Genomic DNA, 10819 nt, shown 5'->3' on the forward strand with positions numbered 1-10819 from the left:
TGCAGGGCTTGCTGCAAAACACCAGGAGCCAGGCAGACTCTGGAGTGCAGGAAGGCTGAACAGAAGCTGGGGGAGAGGCCTGACAAGCTCACAGAGGCTTCACCACAGTCTGCCTGAGGCAGCATCCACTGTCTAGGTGGAGGTGAATTTCTTCATCATGTTTATAGGCAGTTAAGTCACTTCAGGAGATATTTTCTACAATTCCCTTGTTAGGACCATTCTTTTACTACTACTCTATGATGTCCATGTTGGAAAAAAAAAGGGTCTGCCAGCCAAAGTCTCACTCTGAAAAGAGAAGAGGGGTTGAACAAGCTGCTGAAGTTATGACATCCATCTACACTTACCTCAAGGTCTTCCCAAAAGATTAATGAGACAATAAATTTCAACTGTGGAAGATTTAAATTATTTGCAATTTCAGAAAACAGTGACACCGTCTCCAGCCACTTTATGAAAGGACTTGCATGTGAAAGGCACTGGCTTAAGTGGCAAATAAGTTTTCACTTCTGCAGCATAAAATGGTCAGGCTCTGGGATAAACCATTTCTGCAAATAAAGCCTGGACAACTGATAGAAGCTGTGTTTGCTCTATGAATTATACAAATAGCTCATTGGCCTAAAATATTTTATTAATTGAATGTCTACTCAGGAAGAAGGCTCCTGAAATTGAAAGGAACTGAAACTCTTCCAAAGGCACATTTTTCTACCAGAAGTTATAATTATAAATAATAGACAGAAACTTTCCAAATGGATGTATTAATTTTGCTGATATTTCATTTTCAAAATTGGAAAATAGGAGTGTTATAACACTAACATTTTAAAAGGGTAGTTTAGGGGTTGGATGATGCTTCACCTTGCAATTTATTGCATCTGATTTGATTTTCAGAATTTATAGTAGAACATAAAATTTTAAAGTCAACGTAAAATATTAATTACACCTAAACCAGAAAAGCTTGTTTTATGTACATTTTGCACGATGCAGGAGGTTTTTAGAATATCAGAACTTATGTCAGTAGGAGAATCTTCTTTGAAACTTGCTGGAGGTCTAACATCACATAACTCAGAGGCTGAACCAGCATTCCCTTGGAGGACTGTGGAGCTCAGGTGTGCAGGCTGCAATGCTGGAGGGCAGGCAGGCACCATCTCTGGGGCACCAGCCCTGAGCAGGGTGTCACCTCACCCCCAATAGCTGCACTTTGCTGGGGGCACAAGACCCTTCATTAAACCCTGGTGGTTTGCCCAGGAATTATTTCACCCCGTCCATTGAGTACAATGCTTTCTTTTAAAGCTACAAATGATACGTGAGAACCAAAGCTTTTAAAAGACTCACACAGCCCTCAGGCCACAACTGTGCCCTGGGTGCAGAGAACAGGCCCAGCCTCCAGTGCTGCAGCCCCACCATGGGGACCCTCAACCCTGAGGGGAAGCAGCCTGGACTGGGAGGGCTCCACATCTGCAGGACACCCTGACGCAGCTCTCACAGTGGCAGGGTTGCTTTTAACCAACACCTCTCCATTTTTAAGACCTCCCCCATTCTCTGGAGGTGTTAATCATTCAGCTCATGAACTCTCTTGAGTGCATTTTCCTTGCTGTGTCACATCCAAGAACAGACTCTGCCAGCACAGTGAGGGTGGCAGTGCAGCACCCCAGCTCGGTGCTGTTGCACTCTCCTCTTAGCTAAGCAGACATTGTGACACAATTCTCCCAGCCTCCCCATCCTCGGGAGGCCTGAGCACCCCTGGAGATCAATCCCCCACTGCTCTAAGCCCATAGTCCTGCCCAGCAAACCCACTTCCTTACACACAGCCTTTGAGTACAGCTACATGCAGGTCTCTGCTCCTTGCACCCTCGTGTCAGTGCTTTGGGATGGGGATTTTTGTTCTGAGTCTGTGCAGCAATTAATCCAACGAGGACTAAGCAAACTGAAGCAAGTCTCTTAAGTGCCCCAATGTACAAATGTTTGTTATCACATACCTGAGTGCATAAATCCAGAATAGCCTCCCTCCTGCTGTGGTGCTCTCCAGCCTAGAACAAAGGTAATTTTAGCCATAATTACATAATCTGTGAGACGTGCTTATTTCAGGCTAAAATGGTACTGATATTGATTGGCTATGGCTTGACTACAATAATTGTTGGGGGGTTTTTTTGCTCCATCCTAAATCACTATGAGCTCATAATCTTGCTGAAGATTCCCTTGACACACATTTGATTTATGATTTAAATCCTACAATATTTTCTAACACTGATGCAGTGACTTTCCTGTCTCTTCCAGCTGTTCAAAGGACAGAGAGCCACAGAGGTTCAAGGCCCTTTATTTAGCAACAACCCTGAGGAGTTCATGTACCATTTTCAATAATGACTTGCAGCCTTTGTGCAGACACAAAGTTTTTCACCGGCTTTTGCTTCGAGTTCATTTGTAGAAAAAAAAAAAAAAAGATAAAGTTACAAAAGAACAAATCTATTTTCAAAATTAAAAAATTTCACAGGCCAAACTTGATGCAGTCTAACTCCCTTCAGCTGTAAAGCAGGTGACTTTTTGTTTGTGGTGGATCTGGCACCGCTCACACCCACGTATCGAATCTTCGCACAGAGACACAGCCGTGAATAGGAAGGGGGCAAGGGAGTTTGTTATCTATGACCTGGCACACATCAGTGTAGGGGTCAAAGAGGACTACAGTGGGGAGGGCACTGTTCCCCTTCCTCTGTCCAAGGAGATAAATTCGTCCGTTCACAGTGCTGCATCCCATGAAGAACTTCTGGGTCAAGCACTCCTCGTTCACCTGGGTCCATTCATCGGTCTCCACATCAAATCGAAAAGCTCCCCCTCCTATGGTGTACAGAGCCCCATTCAGGGACGTGATGCAGAGGTCATACCTGGGAGGGAAGAAACCCTTGATCAGAATCAGCAGAAAGATCTGACCCCTGAAATATTCAGTGTGACCGTGGTCCTCAAATCAAGAGTCCCATTTAAACAGAGAATCACAGAAGTGTTGCAGGGACAGGACTTCTGGATTTCTACAGGACCAACACCAGAACCTTTCTTCTTTTGCCAGGTCCCAGAATATTATTTCTTACCTTGGAAGCGGGGAGAACGAGATGACATCCCAGCTGTCCGTCTCCGTGTTCAGCCTTTGCACTCCGTCATACACATGTCCATTCTCATCCAGGCCACAGACCACATAGATCCTGGTTCCCACACTGACTGCATCACCCCTCTCCACAGGCTGAGCCATAGGGCTCATGCTTTCCCACTCTGATTCCACCAAAGCCATGCGCTCCACCGCGGGGGTTATCCCTTCATCGGTGCTCCCTCCGAGCACGTACAGGTAGAGCCCTGCTCCCACTGCACAGTGGCTGTTCCGGGACTTCTTCATGGCTGGCCCTTCCAGCCAGCTGTTGTCCAAGCAGTTGTAGATGAGCACCCAATCCACACTGTACCACACAAACTCATCCCGGAAATATCCTCCTGTCACAAAAAGGAAGCTCCCTGGAAAGACAGCAGAGAAAAGCGTCAGTGGCGTGAAAGCTAAAAATTGCTCCTGAGAGCTGGGGTTCTCATTTCGTCCTGGGATGTAGTAGTGAGGTGCAAAATGAGCAGAGAAAATCACTGCTCTGTCAATCAGTTTGCAGTATTTGATTCCTCATTCTCACAGATACACTGGGCCCATGGGATGCAGGGATTCTTTCCAAGCCTGCTCCCACTCTTGAACAGAATCGTGGAAACACTGGTTGGAAAGAACCTCTGGGTATCTCATTTCCAAACTCCCACCTGAAATGAGACTATCACTAACACTAATATAGGAAGCTATGGTATTGAACTGCCTTGAAATTCATCTCCAAGCATGGAGATTTCCTAACATCCATGGATAAGTTTAACGTAATGGCAACTGTAAATCAGAAGTCGCCTGACATCTGTCAAAACCACCACGAAAGAGAAGGTCAAAAAAATAACACTGCTCAAAGTCAAGTCCTTTGACTCACTGCAGATAAAGCCAATGTAAGGAGCTCCACAGACTCCACAGTTTCTGCTACATAAAAAGAAATATTCAGCCTCGTCTAGCATTCTCCCAGGACTAAGGAAAACAGAACCACTCTTTGAGCGCATATGAACACCAATATGAATGAGGTTTTAGCAATGCTGAGCACAGCAGTTTTACAGCAGCAGCTGGACTCCCTGCAGCAGGGATTCTCTGTCTCAACTTCTGTTTGCATGTGCTCATTCTCCCTTCTCTGTGAGTTACCTACTGCTGCCACTGCGTACTGGGTGAGGTTCCGGCGCTGCAGAGGAGAACAAGCCTGCCAGGTCCCTGTTTTAGGTAGAAAGAGAAATAATTCTTGCTGTTCCTTGTCATGCTTTCCTCCCAGGACGTATAAGGTGTCATAGCTCCGACCAGCATAAGGACACAGTTTGGGATTTTGCCAGCTGGGTGGAGGACAGCAGTCTAACTTCTTTATTAGTCTGGAAAAGACATCTGCCTCTCCACGGTGCTTGCTGCGTTTCACCAAGAGATCGAGGAAGGACAAACTCAGAAAAGCGACCCTGACTTCGCCCACCAAATCCAGAAATTCTTCCTCTCTCGTTGCTGGGTCCTCCATTATCCACCTCACAATACTGTCAAAAACCACGTCTTCTCGCGAAACGAAGAGGTCGTCACTTTTTAGGAGCTGCATCAGCATTTCTTTGGGTAGCGCCTTAAATTCCTCCTGGCACATCACGTCCCCCCAGTGAGTGACAGCCACGTTCACAGCAGACTCATACAGCTCTGTAAAGGCAAATTGCTGCGAGTAGGTCATCAGGCCCAGGCAGTTGGAAACGTGCAGCTCTCTCTCCAGAAATTTCTCACACAACAGTCTCACCCTGTCAAACTGGAAAAAATCAGCCGTTTCCAGTAAACTGGTCACATTTTCTTGGCCTATAAGCACTTGGGCTGTGCGAGTGAACTCAAGCAGTGCCTGAAAAGGCACTGCATCGATCCCTTGGATCACTATGTGCTGCTCAGAGCTCTCTCTTGCCCCTCCAAAAAACATGGCTTCGAAGTAACGGCTGTGCACTGAAAGCGCCCTGCGGCTGACCTGAAACAGTCTCTCTCCAACCTCAAGAACTGTGTCTGCAATGGTTTCTGTCTCAGGTCCCAGCTCCTGAGGCTCCTGTGAAGGCTCCATGCCTGTGGACTGCCAGGCAGTTAAAATTAACTCAGTCTTTACGCGGCCCTTACTTGTGTGAGGTCTCTGGAAACATTATCCCCCTGGCTAGAATGAATATGAGATAAGCCAATCTTCCCCTAAAAATAGAATGTTTTCTACTCTCCTGCTTTGCTCTTCAGTCTTTCCTGCTGCTTTCAGAACAGCAATAGCAGAACAGCAGTATGACCAAAAAATGCAGATTTGACTGGCACCTGCCTTCACCAGGTAAGACCACAGCAAATCAAGGGGCTGTTAGCCAAGCAAAGAGCCTGGAAAAAACAGGAGAAACAACCACAAGCTTCCTAAGCACTGAGTAAGTATCAGGGAGTTGCACAGAAACATTGAGCCCATTTGGAAAAAAAGCAAGCATTACCACACCTTTCATCAGTTCAAGTTTAATATCGAATTCCAGAGTGATTGCAGTTTTTACTACGTATCTAACTTTAGTAAGAGAGGAAGGGAAGGAGCCCCCCATTCAAACCCTGACAGCTTCACATGTTTAGTCATCCTCAATCTGAATGCACTAAACAAACACAAATGTAGGACAAGCAACAGCTCATTGATGCCATAGCAAATTTTTCCAAAGGCAAATGGAGGCATTTGCATAGTGACCTTGAACTTGCATACTGACCAGAACCCTCACCTGAAGAGCCCAGACCAACAGGATTTGGTGCCAGTTCTCAGCAGAGCTCAGTGAGCAGAAGCATATACACTTCTAAAATTGACATATAGAATCATAGAACTTTAGGGTGGTTTGGATTGGAAGGGACCTTTAAAGGTCATCCAGTTCCAACCCCCCTGCCATGGGCAGGGACACCTTCCACTAGACCAGGTTGCTCAGAGCCCCGTCCTTAAATGTTTCCAGGGATGGGGCAGCCACAGCTGCTCTGGGCCAGCTGTGCCAGGGCCTCAGCACCCTCATCATAAAAAATACCTTCTAGTCTGCATCACCCCTCTTTTAGCTTAAACCATTACCCCCCTTGTCCTGTCACAACAGGCTTTGCTAAAATGTCTGTCCCCTGTAATTTTTGTGTTCTTCTTTTCAGGTACTTGACTCCCAAATATACCCTCAAAGTCTGCACTGCAAAGAGACACGCAGCTTGCAATGAAGACTAAGCAACCCATCAAGCAGGAAATGCTGGAAACATGCACCTCTCCAGTTTACACACTTGATCCATGACTCCAGGTAGATCTCTGCCCTGAGAGCCCAGAATTCCCTCCAGGGAGCCTCAGCAGGTCCATTTCTGATGCTACACCCAGAGAGTGCAGAGACAGTGCATGTTACTGGCTTCAACACCCAGAAATCTCTCTCACCTAAAGGACAGCTCAAGGCCCTGCTCACACTGATAGAGAGCAGATTCTGCTCCTACCTCTCTGAATAAGGACTCTCTTTTGAATTGTGCATGAACAACAGGTTTTGCAGCATTAGAAAGAAATTACGCCATGAGGAGCACTACTCTTCTGTGAGCCAAAGGATGAGCCCTCAGGAGATTAAAAACCAGCAGCACCCAAGTTCATACAGGCAGTGTGCCACACAAGACACCTGGTCCCTCGTTTCAGAGCCTCCTGGAAAAGTCAGATTCGCTGAATTGGAATTTATTTCAAGGTCCCACCCGTTTCACAGCTGACCCAGGCCAGGCTCTGAATGGGAGCACAGTGCTGTGGCCAAAATAACAGCCAGTAAAACCTGCCCTTGGCAGGAACAAAACTGCTGCTGCCACCAGAACAATTGACTCTGCCACAGCCTCCTCCTAAGGGGTCCTCAGGAAAAGCAGGTGGCAGGAGGTCACACACAGCCTACGGGCACATATCCTTGGCTGGGCAGTCTTTAAAATGCCTGACAGAGATGCACAAGTCCTCAGAAGAGGGACCAGATGCTCTCAGGCCTTTCCCATCGCTTTCCTGCCCGAGTGGAACATGGCTTCTGCTCTGGTCCCTCCTGATTCTGCAGTGTTTATGTGTAATGCCAGCTGAAGTGCACTTTTACAGACTGAAAACCAGACATTTAGAAACAGATTCATTTGTATTTATTCACTCAAAACTCCTCAAATCTTGCATTTTCTGCAGTATAAAAGAAATAAAAATGTTTACTTACAAATCAAGTTATAACAAGCAGAACCATCAGTGGATAGCTACAATATAAAAATATGCATTATTTCCAGCACTGCCAACAACTGAACACCGGAATTTTAAACATTCTTCCCCTAAAATTCCAAGTATCAAACAGATACCTCTATAAGGTTCAAGTTACTCAACAAAGAATCATCCCACAAGTTAGTCCAGTCCTTCTGTAAGGAATGTGTGAGCCAGCTGACACACAGATCACAGTGCACCAGACCTGGAACAAGTGCTGGAAAAGACCTTCTTGGCTACATCCCCTGCCAAGGTGGTGACACAGTACTAAACAAGGAAGGTAATTTCCCTGCACAAAAGAGACTGAACTCAACAGCAGGAAGAATACAGCACAATGCTTCCCAGCTGAGTACTGACATCTAAGAGGAAGAAAAACATGTTTTAATGTATTTAGGTTTTGATTTAGATTAAATACAATTTAATGTATTTAAAAATGTAAAGAATATAACCAATATTTAGGGCATTCTTAACTAATTTAATGGGTTTGTTTCAAAACTCACAAGATCAAGAGGGTCTCAGACAATTAATGACAGTTTGTTCTCTCCTGTCAGCTCTAAACAATGTAGTTACACACTCATTTGGGGCTGGTGGGGGGAAACCAGAACTTACTTCTTGCATGCCCCATCCTCACATAATTTATGGAGAGCCACAAAAATAAAAGCTGACTGTTTTTTCACACTAACAAATGCACATTCAAACTCCCTCCCCAAAACAGGAAGCTTCTCACACACTGATAGTTTTCTCCAATGACTTGCACCCTTGAAGCCTTCAGAGACAATCCAAAGAAAGCATTAACCATCTTGTTGCTGAATGAAAGGGTTTGGAATAGCTTCCATTCCATCCTGTGGACAGATAAGAACCACAGAAGTCCCCCTGCAAACCACGAGTCCCAGCTGACGTGTGTCTTCTGTCAGTTTGAATTGGTCATCTGGATCTGAAAAGCAGAGATCCACAGTTACAACAGGAAAATTAAGGAAAAGAAACCAAATTACACACGTGTTTTTTCCAGGTGTCTCTGCATTGAACACATGGACTCTATGGCTCAGGCAGCAGTACTATCTGATGGCTTCAAGACATCACTGATTTACTAATTTTCAAAGTAGCACATGCCACAGTGAGCAATAAAGAACTTTGCTTTGTACACAACAAAAAAGCAGAATGCATTTATTAAAGTATTCAAAGGCCGTTTCGTTCATCCAACCAATAGCACACGTGCAAGCGATTAAAAAAAGCTCCTGGTCCCATTTCAAAAATCATTTCAGATAAACATTTGGAGATCAGTGCAAATCAGAAAAAGACCCTGACTTCAGAATGCATTAGGGACAGAGAGCACCAGTGCATTCTCAGACTGGACCCAACAGGGCTGTGGATCAAGACAGACAAACACACATTACCCAGTTCTACCACCTGTGAGATATCACTGTAGTCAATAAAAATGCACTACACATCTTTTAAAAATCCCTTTTAGGAGCAAATCCAAAGCTTCAGGTGTTACCTTGTAAGCAGTCAACTTGCAGTTTCTGCTTATTCACTCATAGATCCGTAAAATTTCTGTTAAAAAACAAATCACTCAGGGAAAGGGAAGCTTTCCACAGACTGCACATTACTTACCTCGCATGTACTCAATGGTACCGTCCAGCACGAGGTTCAGAAGAGGGTCAAATCCTTTCAAGACACCACTTGCTATTGAAGACCACAGAGAAAATGATGATTAGAGACCAAAACCAGGTATATAGAGCAACTCAAGACTTCATGAAAGGTACATTCCATTCTGCAGCCCTGTTCCCTCCTTCAGTCAAGGCTACCAAGCAAAGGAGACCAGAGATACTAAAGAGTGCCCTCTATAGCAACAGTAAGGGCACAGAACCTGGTCTGTGCTGTGCCAACTGAAACTTAGATTTTTCAATCAATTCTTCAAAATGCTCTTCGAGGCACTAACATTTTTGCTGTCAGCCCATTCCAGGGGCATTTTAAGAATACTTCTGCATAACAAATCAATACAAATCACACTAAGGAAAAAAAAAAAACCCGACCCTAAAATCAAATAAATACCCTTAATGAAGGTTTATGATAAAAATTAAGCTGGAGTGTAATATTTTAAGTGCTTTTCCTCTTCCAGGTGCCCTCCCAGCACATTACCTCTTTAGCATAAGCACTGCCTCACAGGAAGGCACTGCAGACAGACCAGCACTTTGTTCTAAAGCAGATCATGATTCCACGAGACTTGTCACCAAATAAATCACAAAACTACGCAGAGAGATCTTCCAGTTTTAAAAATACACTTATCAGTAAGAAGTCCAAGTAATTTCCAAACCCTTATAAGCATCAGGTCCCGGGGGGGGGGGGATTTAACCCAGCACAGGGTTAACTCAGACAAACAAGGACAGCTGCCTTAGGATGCTCTTCCCAGCTGCAGAGCAAGGGACAACAGAGATGGAAAGGCACGGTGACATATATTGAACCATAAACTCCGGGCACATTCAGCATGTTCAGAGATGAAAGGCAAGACTGAAAGGCAGGACAGTTGTGTTGATCATTAGAACCATAAACGTTTCTTGGCTGCCTTAAGCGCGCCCTTGCAATGCAAAAGACCTGCCGAAACAAGGCGGTTCGAGACAGCTAATGAAAGAAGGACAACTAATAAAAGAAGAGGTGCACCGATGAGACACAAAGGTAAAAGTACAGCCAGGAGATTAATGGAAAAGCTAAAGGAGAAAAGCTTCACAGCAATGAATAAAAGCACCCGCTAGTCCTCGCCTTCCTCGAAGGGCGAGGGGAAAGGCAAAGGAGCTCCGGGCTCACCTTCCCGCCCGCCCTGGAACTTCACCCGGATGGTCTTGTCGATGTACTTGGAGAGGTCCAAGATGCTCTCCTTCTTCTTCTTCTCCTTGTCCTACGGCAGAGAGGCACAAGGGCTTGGTTAAAGCCCTCCCGCGGTGACACACAGCCCCGGAGCGCTGCTGCGGGTGCCCGCGGCGGCGGGGCGGGAGGGCAGGGCGGGGGGGCGGGTACGGTACGGTACGGCACAGCACGGAACGATATGGTACAGCACAGCACAGCACGGTACCGTACGATATGGTACAGTACAGTACAGCACAGCACAGCACGGCACAGCACAGCACTGTACGATATGGTACGGCACGGCACAGCACGGCACGGTACCGTACGATATGGTACAGCACCGCACCACAACGTACAGTACGATATGGTATGATATGGTATGATATGGTATGATATGGTATGATATGGTATGATATGGTATGATATGGTATGATATGGTATGGCACGGCACGGCACGGCACGGCACGGCACGGCACGGCACGGCACCGGACCGGACCGGACCCGAGCCGACCCCGGAGCCGACCCCGGGGCGCCCGCGGAGCCCGGGCCGCCCCGCGCACGCCGCTCTCACCGCCATCTTCCCCGCGCCGCCGCCGCCGCCGCCGCCACCGCTCGCCATTTCATTCGGCGCCGCCAGAAGTGACGTCCCGCCCCGGCCGAGCCCG

The 10819-nt window shown here is 46.4% G+C and overlaps 2 protein-coding genes across 2 annotated transcripts; both read right to left on the reverse strand.

Moving 5' to 3' along the window:
- Positions 1 to 2488: 2488 nt before the first annotated feature.
- On the reverse strand, positions 2489 to 5207 carry LOC113989719 (kelch-like protein 24). Its single transcript, XM_027724564.2, has 3 exons — positions 4238 to 5207; positions 3072 to 3483; positions 2489 to 2870 (listed from the first exon to the last, which is right to left on the reverse strand). Exons 1-3 carry the CDS (start codon positions 5157 to 5159, stop codon positions 2558 to 2560), a joined length of 1647 nt encoding a protein of 548 aa, XP_027580365.1. The 5' UTR covers positions 5160 to 5207; the 3' UTR covers positions 2489 to 2557.
- A 1977-nt stretch (positions 5208 to 7184) lies between these two features.
- LSM7 (LSM7 homolog, U6 small nuclear RNA and mRNA degradation associated) lies at positions 7185 to 10778 on the reverse strand. Its single transcript, XM_027724451.2, has 4 exons — positions 10726 to 10778; positions 10116 to 10206; positions 8925 to 8996; positions 7185 to 8247 (listed from the first exon to the last, which is right to left on the reverse strand). The coding sequence occupies exons 1-4, from the start codon at positions 10771 to 10773 to the stop codon at positions 8105 to 8107; spliced, it is 354 nt and encodes a 117-aa protein (XP_027580252.1). The 5' UTR covers positions 10774 to 10778; the 3' UTR covers positions 7185 to 8104.
- Between the last annotated feature and the right edge of the window lie 41 nt (positions 10779 to 10819).

Source organism: Pipra filicauda, unplaced genomic scaffold (assembly GCF_003945595.2).
Source record: "Pipra filicauda isolate LSUMZ 115617 unplaced genomic scaffold, ASM394559v2 scaffold285_size1263560_pilon, whole genome shotgun sequence".
NCBI lineage: Eukaryota > Metazoa > Chordata > Aves > Passeriformes > Pipridae > Pipra > Pipra filicauda.